The sequence below is a fragment of the Crinia signifera genome, chromosome 1, assembly GCF_055691185.1.
Source record: "Crinia signifera chromosome 1, ASM5569118v1, whole genome shotgun sequence".
Classification (NCBI taxonomy): domain Eukaryota; kingdom Metazoa; phylum Chordata; class Amphibia; order Anura; family Myobatrachidae; genus Crinia; species Crinia signifera.
Genome location: NC_139217.1, coordinates 160041266 through 160056353, shown reverse-complemented (window position 1 = coordinate 160056353; position 15088 = coordinate 160041266). Strand labels below are relative to the sequence as shown.

Below are 15088 nucleotides of genomic sequence, written 5' to 3'. Positions count from 1 at the left end.
CGGCCAGTAAGCCGTGCCGCACACAGTAGTTGTGAATGGACACTATTGTGTCCATTCACACGGGACGGTCACGGCCCGGCCGCACGGCTGCTGCCAGATCCCACCACTGGAAGGCTGGTTTCACACACTCCGGCTCCTGCCGGACGGTGAAATCCCGCACGACCAGGGAGCCGTGCCGCACACATTAGTTGTGAATGGACACTATTGTATCCATTCACACGGGACGGCCACGACCCGGCCGCACGGTTGCAGCCGGATCCCGCCACTGGAAGGGACGGCTGCCGGGCTGTGGCCATCCCTTCCATGATAAACTAGTGTGTGCGGCACGGCTCCCTGGCCGTGCGGGATTTCACCGTCCGGCAGGAGCTGGAGTGTGTGAAACCAGCCGAAGGGATGGCTGCCGGGCTGTGGCCATCCCCTCCATGATAATCTACTGTGTGCGGCACGGCTCCCTGGCCGTGCGGGATTTCACCGTCCGGCAGGAGCCGGAGTGTGTGAAACCAGCCTTCCAGTGGCGGGATCCGGCTGCAACCGTGCGGCCGGATCGGGGCTGTCCCGTGTGAATGGACCCAATAGGCTGGTTTCACACACTCCGGCTCCTGCCGGACGGTGAAATCCCGCACGGCCTGGGAGCTGTGCCGCACACACTAGTTTATCATGGAAGGGATAGCCACAGCCCGGCAGCCGTCCCTTCCAGTGGTGGGATCCGGCTGCAACCGTGCGGCCGGGTCGTGGCCGTCCCGTGTGAATGGACACAATAGTGTCCATTCACAACTTATGGCTGGTTTCACACACTCCAGTTTTGTCCGGAAGGCAAAAAGCCGGACACATTTTGTCCGGCTTTTTGCCTGACAGTTGTCTCTTTCACATGCACCGGCTCAGTGAGCCGGTGCTATGTAAATTTGAGGGTAAAAACTGAAGTGACGTCAGTGTGGGGGCGGTGGAGAGCTAAAACCGGACACCAAATGACCAGTGTGTGTGAAAGGCCCCCATCGCCCTCAGCACACACTGACCTGTGAGGACGGGATGGCCACGGCACGGCAGCCGGACACTGCAGTTGAAAGATCCGGCTGCTACCCGGTAGCCGTGCCATGGCCGTCCTGTGTGAATGGACACATAGCTGTCCATTACACACTGCAGGGACGGCACGGCTTTTAAGCCATGCGGGATTTCACCGTCCGGCAGGAGCCGGACAGTGTGAAACCACCCTAAGGGCTGTTTCACACAGTACGGTTCCTGCCGCACGGTGAAATCCCGTACGGTCAGGGAGCCGCGCCGCACTCAGAATTTTATAATGGCAGGGATGGCCACAGCCCGGCAGCCGTCCCTTCCAGTGGGGGGATCCGGCTGCAGCCGTGCGGCCGGGCCGTGGCCGTCCCGTGTGAATGGACACAATAGTGTCCATTCACAACTGCTGAGTGCGGCACGGCTCCCTGGCCGTACGGGATTTCACCGTGCGGCAGGAACCGTACTGTGTGAAACAGCCCTTAGGGCTGTTTCACACAGTACGGTTCCTGCCGCACGGTGAAATCCCGTACGGCCAGGGAGCCGTGCCGCACTCAGCAGTTGTGAATGGACACTATTGTGTCCATTCACACGGGACGGCCACGGCCCGGCCGCACGGCTGCAGCCGGATCCCCCCACTGGAAGGGACGGCTGCCGGGCTGTGGCCATCCCTGCCATTATAAAATTCTGAGTGCGGCGCGGCTCCCTGACCGTACGGGATTTCACCGTGCGGCAGGAACCGTACTGTGTGAAACAGCCCTTAGGGCTGTTTCACACAGTACGGTTCCTGCCGCACGGTGAAATCCCGTACGGTCAGGGAGCCGCGCCGCACTCAGAATTTTATAATGGCAGGGATGGCCACAGCCCGGCAGCCGTCCCTTCCAGTGGGGGGATCCGGCTGCAGCCGTGCGGCCGGGCCGTGGCCGTCCCGTGTGAATGGACACAATAGTGTCCATTCACAACTGCTGAGTGCGGCACGGCTCCCTGGCCGTACGGGATTTCACCGTGCGGCAGGAACCGTACTGTGTGAAACAGCCCTTAGTGTGCGGCACGGCTCCCTGGCCGTGCGGGATTTCACCGTCCGGCAGGAGCCGGAGTGTGTGAAACCGGCCATAGGGTGTCCATTCACAACTACTGAGTGTGGCACGGCTTCCTGGCCGTGCGGGATTTCGCCGTCCGGCAGGAGCCGGAGTGTGTGTGAAACCAGCCTCTGACTCTGGTGCCGGCTCGGGGGCGGGCTCTCCCTGTACCTTGTTACTTCCTGTGTGTGGAACGCACGTGCGTCTCAAGCTTCATCGCTCACAATCTGCAAGCTAGAAAACATAACCAAGCATCAGCCACCAGCAGGGGGCGCAGCGCATTGGTAGCGCTATATGCCCGGCAGCTGGGACACAGGAAGCACTCTCTCTGTAGTCTGTATTGTACTAATAGCTGCAGCACTTTCACGCAGACATATGACAGCAGGGTAGCAGGCGCCCTGTTCAACATTTCTGTCACTCTGGCAGAAAATAAGCGCTGATTCTGGCTGCACGGTGCCTGTGATCGTCGTGAGGTGGATGTGAGTAACCTCTGCAACATGGCCAGCACTAAAGTCATATACTGAGGGGGAGGTGCACTTAATGTGCTGCTGTCTGTGACCTATTTTGATTCTAAACTGATTGTTTTGACTTGAGCCTATATTATTCCAAATGTATCAAGCTTCAAAAGTGATGAAATGGAGAGTGAGAAACAGCCAGCCAGTCAGCTCCTAACTGATATGTTACAGGCTGGGTGTGAAAAATGACAGGTAGGAGCTGATTGACTGGTTGTTTATCACTCTCCACTTTATTACTTTTTGAAGCTTCATAAATCTAGCCCAAGATCTGATATCATTAAAACCTGCACTGTTATGGTGTTCATACACATATGCGATCAGATGCAATGCAACATAACAATGCAATGTCCCATCGCATCTGATCGCATCTTATCGTGCCCAAGTGCTTTTTTTTTCCAGCACCCTATGTTGCATGCTACCTGTGATGCCACATCGGGTGCTGGAAGAGGGCGGGCGGTGGTGTAGTGGAAAGCTGTGCAGGAGGGCTGGCGGGTGATCGTAGTCATTGGTGGGTAGCAGAATTTTGAAAAAACATTGCAAAACACTGGGTGGCCCTCTGATAAAAACCACATGCGATCACTCATGCAATTTGAAAAATATTATGTGCAACATGTACTCTAATATCTATCAACATGAAATTTGACCGGCGGGTCTGCGCAATGCGTTTGGGTGATGCATACAATACTTCGATTTATCGCACAGATGCGATAGAAATTGAAGGATTGGATGCAATATTGCCCTAGTGCAGGGGTTCCCAATCTTTTTCGAATCATGGCACCCTAGAGTATCAGAATTTTTCCACGGCACCCTTAGGCCCCAAAAAATATATATAAAATTAAGTACATTGTGTTTATATGTACTTGTTAGATTCAGTTATGTGGTAAAGGGCATGATTTGCTTCTGAAAGTACATATTTTATGATTGGCAGCCACCAGCACTGGTTTCGTCCATTAATAATTGATCATAAATAATTTGAATTGGTCCTGGACCACCAACCCGTGGCACCCCTGCAAGTGTCCCGAGGCACCCCAGGGAGCCACGGCACACAGTTTGGGAACCACTGCCCTAGTGTATGGGCACCATTAGGGTGTCTTGCAGAATGGCAGTGCATGGTGTAGCACAGTGGTGTCAAATGTATGGCCCTCCAGCTGTTGTGGAACTACACATCCCAGCATGCCTTGACAGATTTTATATAATGGATTGCTAAAACTGTGGCAGGGCATGCTGGGATGTGTAGTTCCACAACAGCTGGAGGACCATAAATTTTACACCACTGTGTAGCAGATCTTCTACAGTACCCTTGTATCTGGTGTGGTGACCTACCTCAACACTATTGTGTTGCTAGCGCTGTTGTAACACATTTTGCACTCTTATTTTGTGGAGATGATTATGTCTAAGGTAGAGCACGTACATGTTCTAAAGCACAGCCATCCTTATGTCCGGTGTCTGTATTCTGACCGTCAGCATCCCGTCCACCGGTAATCTGTATAGATTTCATTTTTTTTCCTGACTGTGTGCATTCAGTAGGCTTCATGGGTGCTTAAAATTAACCTCTTCCGTTTACATGGCCAAAAGTACAGATTTGTCAATCACAAATATATTTCATGCTAAATCTTCGACAACTTTTGCTTTGATTGTGTAATGTCTGTGTTATTGATAGCCATATAATTAAAGACCTTTCTATTTAATGATAAATGGCTTCTTTGAGACCTAGGGATAAATGTAATCCTGTCTGAGTTCCAGGCTTCAGATAAAAATGCTCATATTAGTGGCAATGATTTACAAGGCAAAACTAACCTGGTTTTGTCTTGTAAATGATTGGCGTATTAAAAATAATACAGAAGTCCCACACTTCCGGGAACGTGGAACCTTATTACATTTACCCCTTAGACTACATACTCAGCTGCGTATTTACTCTTATATGCATATATCCTTTGTATTTATAGCATGGTACAGAACGACCCACGCAAGGCAGGATGGAGAAAAGACTGCACGTAGGTAGAAGGACTGGCAGCTGGAATTGCCTTATACTACTGATCATCCTTCTCCTTTTCACAGTGGTGTTCATCAACTTAGTGCTCTATGTTTATCTGGAACACCTCTATGTGTCAACTAGTTACAGCCCTGCAGATCCTAGTGCTTGCCCTCAAGGGTACTTCAAGATTGGAACCATGAAAAACTGCTCTGCTTGGCTGTCATGTGAGGCAATCAAAAAGGAGGTCCGCAAATTAAAGCTTGTGGGTGAAGGAGCTGTAAAAAAGGTAATTATTTTATGGTTTAATTAAGCTACAGATAATAACATTCAAGGCTAGCGTGGTTATGGAGCTTCCATGTTGTGATGTAAGAATCCAGGTCTTATGCAAGAGCATTTGTTTACAGCAGGCATGTCCAAACGGTGGCACTCCAGCTGTTGTGCAAAAACATCCCAGCATTCCTTGCCATAGTCTTAGCATTCCCTAATAGCCAAACTGTGGCAAGGCCTGACGGGACTGGTCGTTCCACAACAGCTGGATAGCCATAGTTTGGACATGCCTGGTCTACAGCATTATTGTTATTATTGGAAAGGGTCTTTGCCATGTACACACGGTGCGATTTGGCATACATTTTTGACTATATAGGCAAAATTGTCTAGCTAGTTAGCCAAAATCACACCGCATTTCTCCTGCAGCCAATTGCGATGCACACATTACTATTGGCCGACAAAATATACTGTGCAGGCAAGGCATTCTTGAGTATGCTGCACACAGGGTGTATTTTGGCCTACTGTATGACCAAATGGGTCATTGTCCAAATCGCCCATGGACATAGTGAAAATCAAATCACCCAGCTGCCTCATCACACCCCTTTACTGTGGAATCACTCAGTGTTTCCTTCCCTATCCACACATGAGACCCCTGTTCTACCAGTAGATAGTTATAATCTGATTATTGTGTGAAAACCCCACATCCCCTAGATTCCCTAAATTGCAGGCATTGTCCATGAAGGAACATCCTATTTTAGGGGGGCATCTGTCTTGGAGCTGGAACCCCCTACCCTCCCAATTCCTTCTCCCTGCAAGCAAACAAAGAGGGGAGGTGGGGCTAGAAATCAGCATGGGGAGGGATATATGGTCTATACGTGGTAAGCGATAGTTCAGTAATACTAGTGCAAGTGTCTTCTGTTTGTATATTTCAGAGTATGTAATGACAGGACCATGTTATTACCACATTTCCTGAAATTAAGTTGTTAGTGCGATTTGGGGTAAAAAACACAAACCCTCCCATATTGAGTTCTTTTGTTTTGCAGTACATTACAGACACCTATTTATTTTAACTTTTTTGTTTTTGTAGCATCTTAAAATGTTATTTTTTAATTACAAATGTCTATTATTAAGCCAAATATAGGTACTGATTCAGGCCTATTCACTGCTTTGCAAATCTGCAGCGCAAAGTGATCAGATAGGCGCCGCCTTTAAGTTCCCAGGATGTGCAAATGTGTGTAACTCTGACCTTTCCACATGTCTGCTACAGAGACAGTCGAGTAGCAGACATGTGGTTGAGGTCAGAGCTGTGGTTGAGGCACGCCTGCATTTTTTTGACACACCCAGTTATGAGGGGATTGTGAAAAGTCATTGATTTTTGTCTCTGTTTGGCCTCACGCATGCACTCTACAAACTGTACACGTGCAGTTGTTTGATAATAGATCAACTTGTGAATCGCATAACAGTGATCAGGTCTGGATAACCCCCATAATGCGCATTCAAACAATACTTAAAGCAAGACTGGACAATCCCTTAGCACCAATGGGGTGAGTTGTGCCCTATGTGACTAAGGGCATTTGCATTACTCATGTGTCACACTATATATACTCTGGGCGGGATGTATCACATAAAACCAATAAGACTGTCTTGTATGTTGTAAGAACTTCTGGGTTTGACGTGGCAGTTGGCCAGCACATGAACCCTGGGAAGATACTAGGGCCCATATACAATACGATCTGGGCGGGATCTTACCGCCAGGATCGCATTGCAGTATGCAATCCTAATGGCCGGATGTATTAACCCCCTGAGTGGTGGGTTTTGCTGGGGCAGGACAAACCTACCAGGGTAGGACAGGTGATGCACCAGTGGTGTACAGCTGTAGGCACCACTGGCGCACACCTTCATCTTAGTGGTATGCCTGGAAATTTTCCAGGTCAGCCTGCTGCGGCAGTGCAGCTGAGCATTTTCCGGGCATACCACTCAAGTGGTTAATGAGCAGACGCAGGGCCAAGAGCCCCCCAAAATACCCAATTTTGGGGAATTAGCCACAAATATGAAATGCTTAATGGGCCCCGCAGTCTCATCCCTTATGAGATTATTCTGAAAATTCTAGATGCAGTGCAAGCGCCAGAAAATTTTGCTTCCATTGCTTAATACATACTGGGAATGTTGTCCAATCGCATTTTACCGCTCTCTGATTGGCTGAACGATACTATTTACTGATTGACACCCTTAAATTCTGTTTGCATAGAATATAATTCAGGAGTACTAATTGTATACATGTGCAGCAGAAAATGTACCCCAAAACAGTTCTGGAAGGCTCATCCAAGGCATCAGATGGGAACCCATGTATTATACGTTCTCCTCTGAGTAAATGGGTAGGAGCAGCTGCAGTGCCGACCATGTGCTGCAGGGCAGGATCACTAAACACATATACACATACATGTTATCATGTATGTAATATATGTGGGGGATGGATCCCCCAGGGATGTGCAGTGCTGGATGCATCAGATGCCATGCAGTTCCTGGGATTCAGCATAAGACATAGCATCTTTTGTAAGCTGTCCAGACCATGAACACCTGTAAAACTAGCCAATGGGAGTCCAGGGGCGTGCTTACTGTCACTGGCGGAGGATCCTACTAGCTAGGCCAAGTTAGCCCTACTGTATATTAAATGGCGGTACACAGGTAGGTTATAACTGCAGGGCATTGTTTTATTAAATTGTTGAGCCCTGCTTACAGCTTGTATGATTTAATTTTGCTTCTTAAAATCTACTCCTCAGGTTTATCTGTCAGAGTGGAAAGAGCTGAAGGTGGCCATGTCTCAGCTCACAGTACCAGCTCTACAGGATGACTTTGTTCACGGCTTGCGGATGCTACAGTCCCTACAGAGCAGGCATGTTGTTACCCTTGTGGGTTATTGCGAGGAGGAGAACACCATACTAACAGAGTATCATCCTCTGGGCTCTTTAAAACACTTGGATAAAACATTCGACCTCCCTAAATACCAGAATCTAAATACTTGGGAAAACCGACTTGGTCTTGCAATAGACTATGTGAGTATCATCCGTTATCTGCACAACAGTCCCCTTGGTGTACTGGTCATGTGTGACTCCAATGACCTGCATAAAGTACTATCTCAATACCTTCTAACCAGTGACTTCCACATAGTGGCTAATGATTTAGATGCTCTTCCATCGGTGGACAGAGAGAAAGGGAGTTTGATCAAATGTGGCCCGAGAGAAATTATCGGGAATTTTGTTGCTCCTGAACAGCTGTGGCCCCATGGGCCCTATATCGAGTTTAGTGATGATCTCATGCCACCATATGACGAGAAGACTGATATCTGGAAGATCCCTGCAGTAACGGATTATCTTTTGGGTCATGTGGAGGGGAGCGATATCGTGCGGTTCCACTTGTTTGACATACACGCGGAGTGTGGGAAAAAGAACCCAACAGAGAGACCATCTGCTCAGACTATACTGGACAAATACAAGAGAGTTCTCACTTTGCTGGTGAAGGAGATGGCTGTATCTGATACTAGAGAAATGTTATGAAATAGAATTCGGCCATGGCAGTATTGTATACCAGCAATGCTTTAATGCTGCTGTGTTTTATTACGCATTAAGTTGGTTGTGGTACACTGACTGCCAAAATACAACATGTTAAAAATCCCTGACTTGCTTATTCAAATATTCTTTGGGTTGGAAAAGCTGACTGAGATTTTCCAACAAGTTCTGTTTTGCCAATTTTTAAAGATAATCATCGACACAACACAGGATTGTGCTAATTGGTTGTTGGTATATGGGCTACATTATGCTGGACATCCAATTAACTTCAAATAAGATGCACATTTTTAGTAGGCAAATATAAGCCAATGAGCTAAAGTTGTTTTGAAAGTTTCTTATACTGTGCATTAAGTACTAAATTAGAACAGATCACGGGCAGGCATAAGGTTTAATCATGAAAGAAGCATGAAATCTATCAGTGTGAAAGAATAAGCACCAAGGGCCAGATGTATTAGGCTTCAAAAAGTGATAAAATGGAGAATGATAAACAGCCAGCCAAACAGCTCCTACCTGTCATGTCACAGGATGGGTTTGAAAAATAACAAGTATGAGCTGATTGGCTGCTTGTTTATCACCCTCCATTTTATCACTTTTTTGAAGCCTGATACATCTGGCCCCAATAATCTTTGTAAGTCCCAATAACCAGGCTTACCTTTAAACAAGGACATCGATTCTGTGGCTAATTAAAAGCAGGAAAAATTCAGACAGATACAGAATCTGTGTAATTCATGAGTGCCCCCATTTAAAGGTGTAGTATAGTAAGCCTACAAATAACAATTCTAGGCCACATGGTCATGGTCATTGTCAGTTAATGTAGCCTGGATGTAATTTTGTATTTGCTAAATCAAGTCCCCCAAATAATAATAATATTAATAATAATAAAAGTATACAAATGTTTTGTATTTCTGAGGGAAAATTTTGTGGTAATTTTTTGTTGTAAATTTTAGACATGATAAAATCATGGGAAAGCTGACAATTGACTATTGATCTAAACCTATTTGAAATGTATATACTGTAAAACATATTTATAAATTGTTATGCAGCAAAACTAGGACTGGGGGGGGGGGGGGGGATTTATTAAGCCGCCATAACCAGGTGTGCAAAAAAATTTACTTTTATCAAGACTCTTTTTACTTTTTGCAAAACATTACCTGCGATAAATCTCCATAGTTGGGTAAAATCCCTATTTTATGGTAAAAATGTGAGGACTGGGTTCAGGAGGACTGGGACACGCCCCCTTAATGACTAATTATGCACTTATAAGTTTTACAAAAACATTAATTGGCCAATAATGACATGTGTTTTTTTTTTTTTTTTGGGGGGGGGTATTTTGGTGTGTTTTATTGCAAGTGGCTTGAAATTACTATATATATATATATATATATATATATATATATATATATATATATATATATATATATATATATATGGGGGGGGTATTTTGGTGTGTTTTATTGCAAGTGGCTTGAAATTACTATATATATATATATATATATATATTACACACACGCACGCGCGCACACACACAATTTCCCACTTGTATGTGCTCCTAATTTAAGTATTTATTTTTCAGAAAAACACTTGCTACAACTGTACCTGTCATTTTTTTTTCAATGTTTTAGAATAATGCATATAGCAACCATTTCACACACTTTAAGAAAAATCCTTTATGGTCAATAAAAAAGACTACTTTACCGTTTTTTACTAGACAGATTAGTTGTGATTAGATTAGTTGTGATTTGTTTCCCCCCATTTCCACCTATACATTAAGCAGGCAACACAAGCAATTGTGTGAATGCAGACTTTTCTAGAAAAAAAATATTTGTGTGATAAACAAAAGAAGTGCAATCGGGGGGATAATGTTGCAATAGGTGCGTTACATAAATGCGTTGTTGTGGCTACTCAAATTCCCCCGACCCCCTGAGTTTTGTCACAATGGTATACAATAAAATGTTAAATGGCTTGATGAATAGTAGCAGCTGACATACTGCCCTATTGAAAAATTGTGATGAATATATTTATGAACAATTATAGTAAAAGTTTAAGATCACTTTTTGTACTGAAAGATGGCTGTAGATATTTTGTTAAATAAAAAGTACATACAAGGAAATGCCTGTATACATTATAGAAATGTGCATACTGGAAAGGTGCAGTAGTTTTAGAGCTCACAGCTTGTAATTTGCTTAAAAAAGCCGTGTTGTGCTCCAAACAATAGAATAATTCTTCAGTCAAGTCCACCATACTATGGCAATATCTAATGCATTTATGTCTTTGTTACATTTTTCAAGTTTCTATAGGCTCTGTCCCTCTCCATATATCAGGCGGACACTTTCAGTGTACCAGGATTTAGTTGTTTTTATTTAAATTTTATAGTCTTGACTGCAGTCAGATTGTTTTATCTGGGAAGCCAACCCTGGTAGCTACAAGGGTTGAACATGGCACTTGACTCAGGAGTCAGTCGTCTGAACATGTGACCTAGGTCATCCAGTCACTGGCATTTGGAGATTATGGGCCAGATGTACTAGGCCTCACAGTGATAAAATGTAGAGCAGTGGTGTCTCTACATTTTATCACACGTCCCAGCATGCCCTGTCACAGTTTTAGCAATCCATTATATAAAATCTGTGGCAGGGCATGCTGGGAAGTGTAGTTCCACAACAGCTGGAGGGCCATGAGTTTGACATCACTGATGTAGAGTGATCAACCACCAACCAATCAGCTCCTACCTGTCATTATTCAAGCCCAACCAGTGATATGGCAGTTACGAGCGGATTGGTTGGCTGTTTATCACTCTCCATTTATCACTTTCCAAGATTGGCACATCTGGCCTGATATCATCTCTAAAGGTGCCCATACACGTTACAATTATTGTATACAATATCGCATCTCGGTTTTGTGATGAGATTAGATCTAGTACAAAAAGTATGTGCTGCACTCATCTCATCGCAAAACTAAGATGCTATATTGTATACAATAATTAAAATGTGTAGGGGCACCTTAAGTGCCAGAAGAGGGACTAGCTTGTGGAGTTAATGAGTTTTCAAGCTGAGGTGACACGGCTTAAACATTGTTTAATTACTCTGGTTGAACCCGGCATTTCAAAGGGCAAAGCAGTATATGAAATGCAGGAAACTCTAGATCTATTCTGGCCTGTTTCCTTCATGCTCCCACCATAATCACTAACAGACAGAGGGCAGTATTCAATGATCATAATCGCGGCGTGCAGCGAATCCTGTTTAGGATTCGCTGCACAGTCGCCGTGTTCCGGAGCCTTGCTGTCCCCCCTGCTATCCCCGTATTCAATGTCGCGGGGGCTCGCTGCCCCTGACGGCGAATCTTAACCCCTGCGGCGTCCCTCAGTGAGTGCGGCGTCACTCACTTGAATAAAGACGCTCACACTTGGAGTATTAGTAATGACCTAATACTCCAAGTGTGAGCGTCTTTATTCAAGTGAGTACTGCCCCACGAAGTGTGTGTGTGTGTGTGTGTGTGTGTGTGTAATATAAATAAATTAATTAAAAAAAAAAAAAAAAAAAAATATATATATATATATATATATATATACTCCAAACTCTGGCACTCGCTATAAACGAGAAACGTCCCTGTTGCCTTCCGTTTAGTGTGGGTTAAGACGCCCACAGATAAGTAGATGATGATGTACGGCGGCACTCAGGTATAAATAAAGACACATGACACATGCCGCTTAAATGCCAACGTTTCAATGTGCAGAAATCACATTTTCCTCAGGGCAGTACAAAATACATAAGATACAAACTCACCATTTATAGCAGTGCACCCTCACCATAGCCGTCCGTCACGCAAGAGCCCCGGCAGCCGCCCACCGACGTAAGCGCTTGGAGATGACGTCATCTCTGTGTGCTCCCATCACCATAGTAACAACAATACACTGTCAACATTAAACACAGTACGGAGTTACAACATGGGCAAAATGTAACAAGAAAAAAGGATCGTAAATACAAGAATACATGACGGACATATTAGGACATGATTTATAAAAAACAATTTAAACCCATAGTTTAATTTAAGCCCCGCGGGCTCAGGGTATCCAATAAAAATATCCACCTAGCTTCACGCTGCAAAAGCAGCTTAGACCTATTACCGCCCCTAGTCAGCGGAGGAATGTGGTCAATTATCATGTGTTTTAATGCTGTGGGAGTGTGTCCCATAACAGCATAATGACGGGCGACCGGCTGTTCACTGTTGCCTTTAAGAACTGCCGATCTAATGGCTTGTCGATGTTGAGCCATCCTAATCTTGAACTCACAATCTGTTTTCCCTACATAATATTTCCCGCAGGGACAAACCAAAACGTATACAACGAACTTCGAGCTACAAGTGAGCCTAAAATTGATTTTAAAGGTTTTGGACAAAGAGGGATGTTTAATGACAGTACCTGTCCACATGTAGCCACAAGTAGTACAGCCTGTACATTTAACGCAACCCACTTTAGGCTTACCCAAAAAAGTATCAGACTGCCGATTACCCAAGGCAGAAATGTCATTATGAACAAGCATATCACGAAGATTTTTTCCTCGAGAGTAGCAAGTCATAATTTTTTTATTGCTAAGGGAGGGCAACTCTCTATCAGTAGTGATGATGGGCCAATTCGTTTTGACTGCCCTGCGTGCAATGTCGCTGGCAGTATTATAACGATTGGGCCAAATGACAGTGTCAGATAAAGTTTTTTTATTATGTTTAAGAAGGGTTCGCTCACGGGGTATACTCAACACTCTCTTTTTAGTTTCTAACAGACTTTTGCGGTCATATCCACGCTCAACAAATTTAGAGATCATCAGATCCATCTGGATTTCAAGATCAAGTGGATCACTACAAATCCTTCTTACTCTGAGTAGCTGGGAATAAGGTAGACCTCTGGTAACTGATCGCGGGTGAAAGCTTTTAGGGGATAGTACCATATTGCGATCAGTGGGTTTGACAAATAAGGATGTTTGAAGTGTGCATCCCACTTTGCTGATACGTACATCCAAGAAATCAATCTGGGTATCTGAGATATTGCAGGTCAGCTTAACCGGACTCTCACTTGAATTATGCAAGTCAATAATGGACAACAGACTATCCTTGGTACCCCGCCAAATCAGGATCATGTCATCAATATACCTTGCATAATAGATCACCTGTTTGGCAATAGCCTCATTAGTGAAAAATATGTCCTTTTCTACAGAGATCATAAAAGCGTTGGCATACGATGGGGCCACTGAGGACCCCATCGCACACCCCGCTAACTGGAGAAAGAACTGTTTATTGTAAAAGAAATAGTTTTTGGTCAAAACCATTTCAAGTAATTCACAAAAAAAGTTAATGTCAGGCCCATTATAGAACAAATTCTCAGTGATCAGTTGCTTAGTCGCTGCTATCCCCATAGAATGGGGGATGCAGGTGTAAAGCGACGTCACATCAATACTGCAAAGTAAACAGTCAGGAGGTAAGTTGGTAAATTGCTGTAAAGACTGTAATAGCATAGTAGTATCTTGTAAGACAAATGCAGAATTTTGAATAACAGGTTGTAAATAAACGTCAAGGTACATAGAGACTGGTTGAAAAATAGACCCCCTGGCAGAGATGATGGGTCTACCAGGGGGATTGTCCAGTCTCTTATGCACCTTGGGTAACGTGTATAGAATGGGTCTGACAGGGTGATCACAGGTTAAAGCTTTTTTAATAGTGTTAGAAATAATACCGCTAGACACAGCGTGCAGCAAATAGGCATCAAGGTCTCTCTTAAAAGTAATAGTTGGGTCAGAAGGCAAAGCCTTATAGGTGGCAACATCAGACAATTGGCGGTCAATCTCTGCTTTATAAGCAACCAAGTCCTGGACTACAATTGAACCGCCCTTGTCCGCAGACCTAATAACAATGTCCTCACGTTCACTAAGACATTTGAGGGCATCACGTTCAGATTTAGTAAGATTGGGATAAAGATTTGGAGGATTGGACTCAATCTGATCCAACGATGATTCGACCAATCTCACAAACGATTTAATCGAAGCATTGGCCGATGTAGGTTCAACTATGTTCCGACCACACGTTTTGATCGTTTTCTCTGGAAAACAGAGACGTATAAGCTGAATCGTCAGCTTAAACTGCAAGAATTTTTTGGGACTAAGTCTTCCACCATATGTACCGACCCCTTGCCATCGGAATTGTACAAATTATCTGTAAAATCGAACTTTGAACCTACATCGGCCAATGCTTCGATTAAATCGTTTGTGAGATTGGTCGAATCATCGTTGGATCAGATTGAGTCCAATCCTCCAAATCTTTATCCCAATCTTACTAAATCTGAACGTGATGCCCTCAAATGTCTTAGTGAACGTGAGGACATTGTTATTAGGTCTGCGGACAAGGGCGGTTCAATTGTAGTCCAGGACTTGGTTGCTTATAAAGCAGAGATTGACCGCCAATTGTCTGATGTTGCCACCTATAAGGCTTTGCCTTCTGACCCAACTATTACTTTTAAGAGAGACCTTGATGCCTATTTGCTGCACGCTGTGTCTAGCGGTATTATTTCTAACACTATTAAAAAAGCTTTAACCTGTGATCACCCTGTCAGACCCATTCTATACACGTTACCCAAGGTGCATAAGAGACTGGACAATCCCCCTGGTAGACCCATCATCTCTGCCAGGAAGTCTATTTTTC

General features: G+C 44.6%; 1 protein-coding gene across 1 annotated transcript; it reads left to right on the top strand.

Annotated features, from left to right (window-relative positions):
* The first annotated feature begins 2257 nt into the window (after nt 1–2257).
* Nucleotides 2258–8512, top strand: POMK (protein O-mannose kinase). The gene is made up of 3 exons (XM_083175457.1): nt 2258–2563; nt 4546–4860; nt 7622–8512. Exons 2-3 carry the CDS (start codon nt 4576–4578, stop codon nt 8393–8395), a joined length of 1059 nt encoding a protein of 352 aa, XP_083031583.1. The 5' UTR covers nt 2258–2563; nt 4546–4575; the 3' UTR covers nt 8396–8512.
* Nucleotides 8513–15088: the final 6576 nt, after the last annotated feature.

What these genes read in the sequence shown, in the direction of transcription:
- POMK (XM_083175457.1), top strand. Translation starts at nt 4,576, where the DNA reads ATGGAGAAAAGACTGCACGTAGGTAGAAGGACTGGCAGCTGGAATTGC. An exon ending in GTGAAGGAGCTGTAAAAAAG is followed by an intron (nt 4,861 to 7,621) that starts GTAATTATTTTA and finishes TCTACTCCTCAG; the next exon opens with GTTTATCTGTCAGAGTGGAA.